Raw genomic sequence first — 13414 nt, 5'->3', positions numbered from 1 at the left:
TCCGAAAGTGAGTGGAGAGTTGCCCGTGTATGTTTATGAAGCGTTGCCATAGAGACCTCCGTTCACCGGCATTGAACTGTTGCGCTTAAAACGCGGGCAGCACACACGGCTTGCTGACTCGTTAAGCGTCAAGTTAAGACCTGCTTACACTAGCGCTAATATATGCCACACATCTAGAACATCAAACATTTATTTCGTGTGCCATCAGAACAACTACTTTTCGTCTCTTAGGTCACTTTGTTACAACTATAAGTCACTATTTGGTCACTTATATCTTCAACATGGTCACTAAAATCACTATTTTGACAGCATTGATCGCTACCAGCCCTGTCGATGTCATCAGAAGCCGAATATCAACAGAAATTCTAGTACGGAAAGTGCAAGTGAGTCAAGCGGAAAGGTAGGAAAGGAAACCTTCTAGCATATGCACTAGATTGAAGTACGGCAGGGCATTTGATCGAGGCGGAGGCATACCCAGGGTCAGGAACCCAACAGGTTAACCGGTGATTACTTACCGTTCTTCACTTATTTTTCAAGCTAGGACCACTGTGATACCTTTCCATAGCAACGAAACACCAATGATGTTTAAATTTTCAATTTTCATTTATTTTCATTTTTTTAGTCATTTTCTTTGCTTTTCTTTTCTCATATTTACATGTATATAATAAATTTAATAAATTATTCTTATTTTCAAATATAATAACTCTAAACAATTTAGTTTTTTTTTTATTTACTTGCCATTTTGCTCACATTTTTTCTTAATAATTCGTAAAATGAACTACATTCATGTATTTCTTCTTACATTTTCCTCGTTTGTTTTTATTTTGTTTTGTTTTACCAATCATCATCATCAAGTTAAAATGTACAGCTTTGATATAATATGTACTTTTTGTTCACCACCGCCGACACCGCCGCCGGAGGGTGGAGGAGGGGTCCAAGAATGGCTTACTAATTGTTTTTTTGTTTGTCTTGTTTGCCCTTAATTGTTTTTTTTTTCTTTTGTCACTTCCAATATATTAGATAGATATATATAATCTCTTAAAGTACAATTTTGTTCTGTTTTTCTGCTCGAATAACATCAAGGTTCTTCTTTTTTTGCTTGCTAGAAAATCCAAATCTGCGTCCAGTATAGCTGAATCGGTTTTGGTTATTTACACAATCAGTTGATTTTTAAGTTTAGAAGTGTTTTTTTTTCTCAAATGATAGAAGAAGATTGATACAATTAGCAAATTAGATCATATTTAAAGAAATAAAAAATACCCTTGTAAACAATTTGATTTAAAGATTGACAAAGGACTAGATTTGGTTGAATTAACTCGCTCTACTGCCTTTTTTTTGGGCTTGTAGGAAAGATAGCTGCTGTCCCTCCAAGAAATTTTGCTTTTAGGAAAATCAGGATTTTTTATGCTGCCAAATTAGAGAACGGGATTTTTTTTCTACTGTCGAGTATGTACAGGATTTAGCTGCTGTAGAAAATGTTGCTACTGAATTGACTTTTCCTGGTCTCATTTCAAGTGACGGGAAAATACCGCGAAAGCACACCGTGAAACACTGAAACAAAAGACCCTCATCGTCTGATTGGCGATTGGCAAGACAAATCGTCCAGTTTCGAATTCTTCAACGAAATAACTGTATAGGATAGTGTATGGAATGTATTCGAAGATTTCTGCCTACCGTGATCAGGAGCAGGAGTGTGGGAAAAAGGTCTCTTGTCAAACAAACAAAAAACTAGTACTGAGATTGAGTTGAGTTGAGATAGAACCGTTTGCCGCTAGGTCAGATGCCTCCGGTAGTGTTTTAAGGTGTGGATATTCTTCCCTCCGCTAGAAAGTGAGAGTTTGGTTTTGTGGAGGCCGTTGAAGTGAGGTCGTTTAGTTTGGGAATTTTGTTCTCTAATGGTACATTTTTTTTTAATTCTTTATGGCACTCGTGGTCAATTCCACGTTTGTATTTCTGTTGTTGATGGGAACAAGGTGAATATGGACGAAATCACTTCGCTATTTTGAAACAGAAATTCGAAATTATCTTTAACTTCAAAGGGATGAACTTTTCAAGGATTGCTCAGAAGGAGCGAATAAAAGATTCACCCATAGGAGTTGGTACAAGTTGAGTTACGGATTCGGTTCATTTTCACCTTAGGCAAAAAAAATTACATCGCTCCAACAGATCCACTTTTAAATTTGCAATACAATGTTGTTTGTTGTTGTTGTTGTTGTTGTTGTTGTACAATTCCTTGTTTCTGTTTTTGCATTCATTTGTTCGCTGCTACTACGTCACGTTTATTACAACTACCATTATCATATGTACTGCGTGTTTTGTAAACCTAATTTGTTCATCCACTTTTAGTTGTGTCCGTTCTTCACTTTGTCGTATGTATGTGTGTGTGTTTGTTTGTTTGTTTGTTGCTCTAATCCTAATAAGGAACCAATAGTGACAGAAGCAGTTTCGTTTTGCAACATTTGTAGCGTTTTGCATTTGTTTGTTTGTTTGTTTGTCATTTGTACGCTTGTGATTTGAACTGGTATATTCCTCCAGAGCTGGAATCGGGATTTTTGCATTGTTCTGGACAGAGAGGGAAACCAGAGAAGGGCACGAGTTAACTCATCGGTTTTTCACCGGTGGAACATAAGAACACAAAATTGAACTAAAGGAGAAAAGCTATTCGTTTTGTTTCTTGGATATTAACCTTGGTTGCCCTTTAATACACTAACGTAACGAAAACTAATGAGTATAACACAGCCTTCACAACCTGAGAATGGACGTGGCGCGACACTTACAAACTTGATTCTAGTGGAGGAGGTTTGGATTTGTGGGTGGTGGTTGGTGTGGTGGGATCAGGTTTTGAGCGAGAGAGCGCGCCTTGCCAAACTTTCTCCCATTCCGGACGGGATGGGGGAGAAAATTTGGCAACCCTACTGCTGCGGTGGGGGCTTAATACTAACTCCCGACCATTATGTGGGTCGTAAAGGAATCCATATCGTTATCACAGACCACTTTGCTCGGTTCCAGCATGGGAGATTTCAGACCCAGCATGTCGACATCCGAGTTGAACGAGGTTATCTTGTAACAGTTGGGAAACATTTCGTCCATGTCCATGTCCAGATAGGCTAGATCCCAGTTGGAACCGTTGGTACTGGAGTGGTACTGCAGGGCCGACGCACAGGACGAGAGCAGTGGGGATGGGGAGGTGGTTAGAGTAGTAAGATTAAGATCACAATGGCTGCTCGTTGTCAGGGTGGTCAGGGAGGTTAGGGTGGTTGTACTGGAGGAATTAGCACCCGAGGAGCTGCTGGCAGGGTTGGTACTGTCTGTCGTATGATTGTTGTCGCTGCTGCTATCACTATTGCTAACACTGCTTACGGTGCTACCGTCGCTGCCTGCCAGGCAGGACGAGGACGACCCGGATTGACTTAATGCTAAACTAGTGCTACTATCACAATTATCGTTACTCGCTAGTACCGTCACGTTGGCTGTGTGATGGCTATCGTTGACAACGCTAACCGCGACGCTCGGCGACGTTACGAAGAGGTCGTTGTTGTTTAGTGGATCGAGCGCCGATTGCGAGGATAGGCTCAGCACCGAACCCCAGTTGATTGGGCGCGTACAGTCGTCGTCACCGAAGCCGGAATCACCGTCGTGATAACCATTGGTAAGGGAACTGCTGCCGCTGCCGGCGACACTGGACGGGAATGGTGTCGCCCGGCCTGATTGTGGATCTTTCAGCGGATGATTGTGATGAGGACTGATGGACGCCGGGCCCGTCGTCGTCGATGCGGTCGTCATGGGGCTGAGGTGATGTTGCTGCTGCTGCTGCTGCTGCGGTGGCGGTTGCTGATCGTAGGGCGATAATTGCGTAGTAATCGTCGTAGGTTGCTGCTCGGTTGCACTTGGACCGTAGCCAGGAGACGACTGAGTCGTTGTATTGCTGCCTTGAAGTCTACTGTAGTTACTGCTGCCACTATTGCTAATATCACTAAACTTAGGAGCTTGCTGCTTGTCGGATGCACCTATCCGGCCGTTGTACAGGGGGCCATACTCGTTCTGACCTTGCTGCGGGGGAGTTTGTGGTGGTGGCGGCGGCGGCGGATGTGGATGATGCAGGTGATGCGGAGGAGGAGGAGGTGCATGATAGAGATGCGGATGTTGCTGCTGCTGCAGGTGCTGCTGATGGCTAAACTCCTTGTTCTCGTTGTCAATTTCTCGTTCAATCGATTTGAGTGTATTGCAGATCAGTACCGATCGGTACAGCGATTGATCCGAAGCCTGACGGAATCGGGCCAGTTTGAACATTGACAGGTTCATCATCTTCAGGCGCCGTTCCTTGTAGCATTGTTTGTTATTGCACGACATATTGCGTCCGTCGCAGCATCGCTTCAGATGCCGCCCTTGAGCACCAAACTGGTTTACGTTGCTGTAGTTTGCACTGCCCAGTTCGAAGTAGGACTTGCCATTCTCCGCGCACCGTATCGTCTGCTGCGAGGATGGTGCTTCGTACGGGGGCGAATAGTACCCATGCTGGCTCCAGCCGTATCCCCGATTGGCATACTGTTGTGCTCCGTTGTTCGCTCCATTCATTCGGGAACAGTTCTGATACGGTTCTGGGAAGTAGCCGGGCTTCGGGTATGCCGGAATGTAAGCACGGTTCGGAGAGCAAGGATACCGAATCGGTGAATAGCTGGGCAGTATCGTTTCATCATCATCAAAGTCATCCTCGAAATCATCGTCATCGTCATCGAGATCGTCCGCGGCCAACAGAGTTGTGGCCAGCGTCGACCGGGTACTGTCCGATCCCCACGTTTCCCCGGGTACGGCAACTGCCTGAAGCTTACTGATGGGATCTACGATCGGTTCACAGTTCCATCCGGTCTCGCCGGGGACAGCCACCGCTTCCAGCTTGGCTATGCTATCTTCGGCAGGTGGCGCTGGAGGCAGCAGCAACGGGCTATTGATCGGAATCGTGGTCGGAGCTCCGGCGATCAACGGGGAAGCTACTACGCTGGTTGTCGTTATACTGCTGCTGGTCGAACTACTACTAATTGGCATCGCGGTCGTTGGCGATGACTCCTTCGCTTCTCTCGTGGACTGTTCGGTCTGCTCTACTGCGATCGGTTCTTCCAATCGTGGATTCTTACACGGACTTGCTCCGTCCTCCGCCGGGGATGCCGACTGCCCGTTGGGGTATTGATTTTCTACTGCTGGGGATGATGAGCATTGCCCACTGACTTCTTCTGGGATGGTTCTGCTGCTGCTGCAGGTGGTGCTGGTGCCATTATCATCAGTCGAGGTGGCACTCGTATCCTCGTACTTGCGTTTGTTATTGCTACTAGCTGCCGCTTGGAGACCCATCATTGCAAAGTTCTGTAAGAAAGTGGATAGAGGAAAAAGGCGATTATTAGTTTGAGGAGGTCAAGCGTTGTTCTACTGCTAATGAGTGCGCGTTCATGTTCATCTACTTTGAATGTACCTGATAAGGTAAGGATTTCAGCTGAAACACAAACCAATCGCTTCCATCCACTGCTGGCTGTCGTTTACTTTTCAGCACTGCTAGGTTGGATTTTTATGCCATTCAAACTAGTACCCATGTTTGTGCTGATCTATACCTGTCTTAAGGAATTTTTGGAAGCAGAGTTGAGCAGCAGGTAAAATACAGGCGGTGTTTTTTTTTTGCATTATTGAAATTAAACATCGCAGGTGAAAAAAATGGCAGCACCACACTATTGTTCAACGCCATGACTAAATTCACGATGAAAGTTTGTTGCAGTGTAGATGGAAACGTCAGTTCGGTGACAAAGATGACGATTACACGCTTCAAAACTATCCCAAATTAGTTTACCCATTTTTGGGTAGGTTCAGTTTTGACCGGTCTGGGTGGTTCCTACTCAAATTTGAGTAGTTTTGAAATAGCATGTATAATTTTTTGATCTAGTTACTTTATAGTGCACTCAGATCAATCATAGAAATATGCTCAGTTGCCAGCTTGAAATGTAACGCCAAGCGCTGGCCACGTTCCGTCAGAAATGTGCACCAAAAAGTTAGTCATTTTACACGCAACTTTTGCAACAGTTTGCTTACTGCTCTGCTCTATCAACCTTTGTTGGTTCTCCACGTGACGTGAAGCTCTCCATCAGGCAAAAAATAACCTGCAACCGTGGACCAACCAAACAAGGCGATGCGAGCGAGAGGCAGCGAAAGCTTAAGCTTTTTTTGTTTTTCCTCCAGCCAATCTCCAATCTTCGTCGGCATTATTCGAAACTCTATCCCATCCGTCTGCGTCCGTTGATTGCACGCATTTTATTTTTACCAAATCATCGTCTTTTTTTTTGTAGAAACTGGGCGGCGCGCAAATCGCCTTTCCTCACACACACACACAAAAGGTGATGGGCAACCAAGGAGCCCCTTGTAGCCGTAAGTCATCTGCTTTTGTGTGCTCCATGGTCACAACGAAGTCGCCTACCATGACGATCTTCATTTTTCTTCGAAATCAACTTTACAGTATCCAGGCTGCAACTTTGTAGTGATGCATTCGCCACCACCACCACCGGTGGTGGAAGCAAATATTTTCCTCCCAAGAGTTTATTTTCGCTCGTTAAGAATTACACGCATTTTATGCGCCTCTCATAAAGCTTCCTGGCAGTAAAAATAGGCTTAATTTTAAAACCTCTTCTCCCGGTTCGGGTTGGAATTCCGTGTCACAACGTCGGCCTACTGTTTGACGGCAGGTCATTTCACCGATAGCACAGTTTATCGAACGCCGCGGGACCCAAAGGTGGAAAACAACAACGACCAGCCAGTCATTCCTCCGCGGAGGAAAACTCGATGCGAGCTGGAGTACAGAATAATAAAAATGAGCGGAAGATAAATCTTTTATTACTGCGACGGCAGCAGCATCTTCATCGTGTCGCCACGTTCTACACCACCGGCAGCACCAGAAAGCGCACGCGGAGGAACAAAGAACGCCTCTTCCTTCTCAAGAAATGCCACCGCCCGTCGCGTCGTTCGTAATCGGAAATATAGGCAGTAAAGTTGGTGTGCCGTTGCCCGTCTTTTATAACCTTGCTCCGCAGTTTTCCTGCGAGGGTTTGTTCGCTGGTTGGTATGCAATGCGTAGAGTGTGAGCCGATGGGAACCGAAGGTATCCTGAAGTCATGAACCTGATTTGACTGGACGACCAATGTCCAACCGGATCATGCAACTTTAAGTTCCACAATTTTTGGGACGCTCGTGGAAAGCGCTCGAGCGAGGGCACTCGAGGTGCGAAATCAGTCTATCGATTTAATTTTCGATATATTCTATATATTGCGGTGGCGGGGCACAATATGTGCAGCACTGCTCTTTGTTGTCCTGTTACATAATAGTTTATATAAATATCTCGTGGATCACCGCCGAAAAGAGAAACGCGCGCGGTTTACGGGGCTCAACCGCAGCAGCAGTGGCGGCGGCGGTGCATATAACCTCTCACGCAATGTGCGTGTGCTGCCGGTGCCATCAGGACGATGAGGTCGAGGAAAAAAAAACTCACTACCTCCGCCTAGGCACCAGGCCCGGTAGCATTTTCCGTTCCTATTTGCCTCATTCCAACCAACCCACACACGTTCGCTAGCGTTGACTTCTTCTACATCGAGCCCTGAGGTAATGTGTACATAAGATGCTTCCTTTCCTTACCAAGACTCCTTGGCACTCATCTTCTCCATCCGCGGCGGCAACCTTGTTTCTATGTACCAATCCCCCCGTCCTTCACCACGACAACGCTATCCGTCGCCTACTGTTTTCCATGAGCCATGGCAAAAGCTCGCCTACTCTGTGTGCCAGCAATTGATCAAACAAAGCACACTTCCGTTTGGAGCTACTGACTGGCGCAAATGTTGCCAAGACGCGCGCGAAAAACTTCTGTGCCTTGGAAAAGAACCAATTTTCCGGGCGCAAAACAACGCAGCATCCCTCGTTCGAAGTAATTATCGAAGAAAGAGAAAGTTGAGATATGCTTCGTGTGCCTTTTTTTTACTTCTGAGTTCCCGTACCACCCACTTTCGAAGACGAATCCTGCGCGGTGGTTGGGGTGAGGGCAAACCATTCTGCCCATGCTTGTCGAAAAGTGAGCGTACAGGAACGAAGAAGAAGGATGTTTATCACAACTTTTATGAATGAACTTTTTTTTTCGCACGCAAGAACAGATCTTGCAAAACTCCTTTCAGTGTACCGTAAATAGTATACAGTAGTTGCTCGTCTGCTCGTGATTCCAATTGGAGGAAAGGGGGTGGCACTCTCAGCATATTTTAATGCACACGACTTCTTCCGTTCCGCATATTCATCGAAGAATGCACTTGTAGCTGAGCTGAGCCAAAAGAGAAGCAAAAAGAAAGGTCAATCACTCCGCATCCTTTTTTTTTATAATGGCAGAGAGGTTGTAATTCGATTTTTCATGAATGAACACTCGTCTCAATCAAAGCAGGCCGGGCCTCCCGTCTGCCTGCGAAGCGACAGGGACGGGCAGCTGAAGGGGCAGGTGGACTTAGTTGTAAACACAAACCATATGATTTTTATGATCGTTTATCGCTGCTACTCTCTGCGGCTGCCTCCTTTTAATTTATGTATTATTGTTTGTCATTCATTCAATTCGCTTTGGCTCTCGCTCTCCCTCCCTCCTTTCAAACCGTCGTAATCGCCATCAGTTGGTGGTATTATTTTTTTCTTCTATTCTTAAACAGTAGGTACTTTTCATGACCTGTGCGTTGCCATTACCAACCAACCAACCTGTAAAAGGTCCGGCTCCTTCTTGCCACTGCTGTAGGTTACATAATTCCGCTCCCGTTTTGTTGTTTGGCAAAAGTTTTCAAGTACACCGCCGTGTGCCTCTAGTTACCCCGATTTTCTTTTTCATTATTTACGACTACATTCCTTGCGGTTTTCCGCATCCTTTTGTTTGTCTCGTAAAACATCGACAATAACAGTGAAGTGACGGTTCGCTGATGCTCCATGTGACACAATTTTTGGTTTTTGTTTTCGGGGTCTTTTCCCATTTCGTTCATCCGTTTGTATGTGTGTTGTTTGTTTGGGTGACAGACAGAATTTATTGCACTTGCACTTGTCGAGCAGCGCGTATATGACGCCCCTATCTACGCTGTCTAGCGCCAACATGTCTGTCAAGTGCGGAATGGTTAGGCTTGCTGCCGCCGCCAACGTCGCTGACCGTCGCCATTGTCGGTTTGGTCGAAATTCAGGAGCTGTTAACTCTGAGGTGCTTGGGATTCTCGTTCTGAGAAGGGCCGGATGTCTACAGTTTATACCGACTAAGTTCCTTGGCTAATAGCCCAAGTGCTAATATAAAGCTCGGAAGCTCTATATTAGCGGTATGTTCGCCTTATATTGAAGAATAGCTGATTTGCGGACATGATGGTTGGGAGTATTGGTCAGATGCATGCTGATGAATTTGAACAGTTCATCATAACATCCCGACTTTGGAATGTCCTTTGCAACGTGGAACAACAAGAGATTAATCCTCATTTTTTTTAAAGTTCAGAGAGTATACTGAAATAATTCTTGCAGCCCTCACGCTTCAATCCAGATCATTCTTAGAAAACAAACATTCGCAACGAAACCATCGAAAAACTTGAACGTTTAAGTAAACAAATTAAACTGTCAAAACAGTCAGGCCTCCCAAGGTTTTATTGTACTCTTGTAGACCATATGTTATATATACTACTTATGTATACTACTTTAGAACCCTGATACGAAACTTGTTGTTGCTTGGGCTATATCTTCGTCATTAGTGAGGATGAGGAGACTCTCTCTTTGATTTGTATGGCGATTGAGTCACCACAACCCACAAAGTGTGTCGCGAGTCCCCACAACTTCCTTGGAATTCTGCCCAGAATCATCTTGAAACTCACCTTTATATTCTACTGAAAATCCACATAGAATAGCTAATTACTCTCTGTTTGATCGCACCATTATCGGCGCCGCGTTCTAACGCATTTGAAAGTAGAAAGCGGCAACGACAATTGACACCAGCACGTTACGCGATCAATCCGCAGTAGTAGGACAGTGTTACCAACAATCACTACGAAACTAACGATTTTAAATTGGCTCACTACTTGACTAGCCTATTGGTCCCAAGCAAACGATTAACGTACCCCATTCTAGTCGTTTTGATTCGCTATGAAAGTTTGACAGATAAAATGAGGGATTAGTGAATTTTCCTATGTTTCGAGGGGTGAATCGATTAGCTTGGGACCGAAGAGAGTACCAGAGCAGAGCCAAAAAGTTGAGCACGTTATTTCGGGACCTTCTGGTCTTAGAGTTACCTCTTACCCTTGTTTGTACAGTGCCATTTTTGCGAAATCATTTTGTGTGTGGTGGTCAAATTTCGCCTACTTAGTGAAAGGCTTTCGTTAGTTGTTTGTTAGTTGGGCTGAGCTGTCAAAACTGTAAATTGGTTAAGGCCCCTCGAAAAGGAATCAGCACTGTTAGAAATGATGTTTGACTTCGATTTAGGTGGGCTACAGCCCAATTAACGGGAGCCCAACTAAAACGTAGCCAACTTAAAGATAGCCCATCGTGCGAAATTCGACCCTTCTTCTACCCAACTACTTTAGAAATCTTCTCAGTTTTCCCTGTGTATTTGCCTCAAAATTTCCTTGTAATTTCGCCCAGAATTCCACGTGCATTTCCATAGAATGCTTCCAGCAGCTACTTTGAAATCTTCTCCAGCATTTCCTTGGATTTCTCCATTGAATTTCATTGGAACTTTGCTCGGAATTACCTAGGCATTGAAACTTACCTAAGAATCACTAGGGAATCCTCTTTTGGCTACTTTTCTCATGATTCTAGCAAGCATGGGAAAATTCATTCACTCGCGCGAGCACCACAGAATCAAAATAGTCATCCTCGCCTACAAACAGATTGCCGAACGAGTGTAAATTCTTCCTACCAAGTGACTCTGCAGCTCAACTCAGAACTGACAGCAGTAGAAGGAAATAAAGATAAACTGAAAGGCAGCCGAACAATTTTCTATAGCGAGGGAGAACCAGATTGAATGCGTAAAATCCGAATGCTAACGATTTAAATAGCCGAGTCGGATAGTTTTTGGCTCACTGATTTAAATCAGTTGAATTGGCCACAGCAGTTTTAAGTTATTTGCGTGACGCTTATGTTAATGTGTTACAGTATAACAGTTTTTTCGATATTAATAGCGATTTAAATGTGTCAATGTATGTTTAAAGCTAGAAAATAAAAAGTGATTCTTTCTGCAAAATTTTCATTCAGCTCACTCAGCAGAATGCAATCGTAAAAGGCTCAGCATGGAAAAAATAATAAGAGAGGAATCATCCACACTACTACACTCAGAATCATTCATGTTACGCTCAGCTGTCTGTTTTGCTCAATTCTGCATTCATCGAAGAAAATAGAAGCAATGCGAATACGAACTAAATCAGTTCGGCTCGCACAAGCTGCTGTTCGTTTCTGATGTTGTATGCGTGTGAGTGAGTTGAGAATGCAAAATGGAACGATTTTTCCCATGCTTGGATTCTAGAAGACAAAATCTTAAAATATTGTTTCATTTTGAAGTTAGAGTGATGGGAAACATCATTTTCAACTGACTCGAATGAAATGGTTAATTTGAGTAACCGAACACGACCGTTCAATCCAACTCAAAGACGCAGGGACTGAGTAAAATTGTTCTCGTTTTTGCTCCATATTGGAGCAGATATTTTAGCAAAATCGAGGAAAACTTACTCAATCTGTGAGTGTTATTAGACGAATTAGTTTGGTATTGATCGGCAATCAATTAAATCAAATAATTTGTAGTATATGCAGTGACCTGCGTTATTGAATTAAAGTAAACTGATCTCAAATTCGAGTTGAATTCAATAGCCGTGTATATGAATATGTTATTTATTGCCAACATTTAGGCGCATTTTCGACTAGTTTCAACAAAATATGGCAAAATCAAGGACAAGATTGAAGATATCCTATCACTTCGCCTTTTTGGGGGCACTGATCTCAACAACCAGAAGTCAAGCAGGTCTAAAAATTAAATTCGGTGCTTGATTCTCTGCAGCAAACACTTAAGATACAGTTTTCAGTGGTAAAACAAGTTTTACGCAAAAAGGATTCCGTCAATCGTATCCTTAAATTGATCGAACTTGCTTGGGATTATTTGTCAACAAAAGGCTATCAAATTACTTCGATCTGCTTGCCTCAATAGACTTCTCTGACGTTTGTCGTGACGTATGTGACCATGTACTTACACGAAGTGCAAAGTGGGAGTCTACACATTTTCTCTAAAACCATAGCTACTCATAGACAAAGTCTGCTCGAATTTAAGCAAATCGTCAAAAATAGAGTTGGTAAACGGCAAATGAGAACGACCAACGTTTAGAACATCAATTTGACTTCAATAGCATAGAATTTTTACGTAGTTTGATTTTTTCAGTGTAGGGCTAACTACCCCATTTCCGGCATATTAAACACAACCCGCACTTAGTCTTTCTTAATCTAGCGCAGTTTTGCATCAAACGGAATGTTATTATAACTGATGGCTTCCAAATTTATTGACCTTTCCGTATGTACCGTAAGATTTGATAAAGAGAAACCAATTGTTGAGATATTGTCAAAAGTCTAACACTGCTTCTTGACGCCAAAATCGGCCTACGGATTCTAAACTCGGCCTAACGCATTGAAACGCCAATGAATTCAATTCGGCCTATCGGATGAAGATACAAATTGATTCGGTCGGAGCGCTTCTTTTGTTTTTGGGAATAATGGTTCGCCTTCTCATTGACTTCGTTCCGTAGCTTATTTACTAAAGTATCGTACCAAACGCCTAATTGACTTGTTAACTCTGAAATCATGGATTTATTTGAAGTTTTCTCTCGATTTTCAGCTCGCTAGGCTCAAAATGGGCGACTAGGCCGAAAAAGTTGTCTACCCTATTCAGATCTATCCAGATTTAATATTTTAACTGGACCAGATTTTCCGGAAAATTACCTGGCAACGCTGGTTTTGAGCTTTCCTTGAACAAAGCCATTGTAGAGGTACTGAGACCACGGGCCGCACTTTTGGCTCACCTGTGCTTAGAACTTGCACGAAATATGGTCCGACTTCGTGTTAGTGATACCAACAAGGACAATAAAACTAGAGAAGTTTCTCCGGGTAGGTTAGATGACCAACAACTCCAAGCAACTTGGAGCAGCTCCAATCGGTTGAATGAAGCCCAAAAACGATCTCGAAAGTGGTTGCAGCATTTCAAGCTCTCATTGAACAGTGCTTATGAAATAAACCTCCGATATTCCCTTAGCAACTATCTTATAGCTTCTCCTAACTCCTAACGATGACAACATGGTTGCTTCTCTACAGTGCAATTCCAATGGATCAATGAAGATGGTTGACAGAACAGGCCACAACAGCAAGCCAT

The 13414-nt window shown here is 43.7% G+C and overlaps 2 protein-coding genes across 2 annotated transcripts in view; one reads left to right on the top strand and one right to left on the bottom strand.

The window, feature by feature from the left end:
* mtSSB (mitochondrial single stranded DNA-binding protein) overlaps nt 1-13414 on the top strand; it is a 363002-nt gene that overhangs the window by 66166 nt on the left and 283422 nt on the right. The window lies entirely within an intron of this gene.
* Nucleotides 814-13414, bottom strand: part of tara (taranis) — a 65921-nt gene continuing 53320 nt past the window's right edge. The window contains exon 2 of the mRNA XM_065235013.1: nt 814-5358. Within this exon, the coding sequence (XP_065091085.1) occupies nt 2938-5349 (2412 nt within the window). The 5' untranslated portion in view covers nt 5350-5358 and the 3' untranslated portion in view covers nt 814-2937. The remainder of the gene's footprint in view (nt 5359-13414) is intronic.

This window comes from Ochlerotatus camptorhynchus, unplaced genomic scaffold (genome assembly GCF_037179485.1).
Source record: "Ochlerotatus camptorhynchus isolate MF236.1 unplaced genomic scaffold, CSIRO-AGI_Acam_v1.1 ptg000457l, whole genome shotgun sequence".
Classification (NCBI taxonomy): domain Eukaryota; kingdom Metazoa; phylum Arthropoda; class Insecta; order Diptera; family Culicidae; genus Ochlerotatus; species Ochlerotatus camptorhynchus.
Note: the sequence above shows the minus strand (reverse complement) of the source record. Positions and strands in the feature narration are given on the sequence as shown.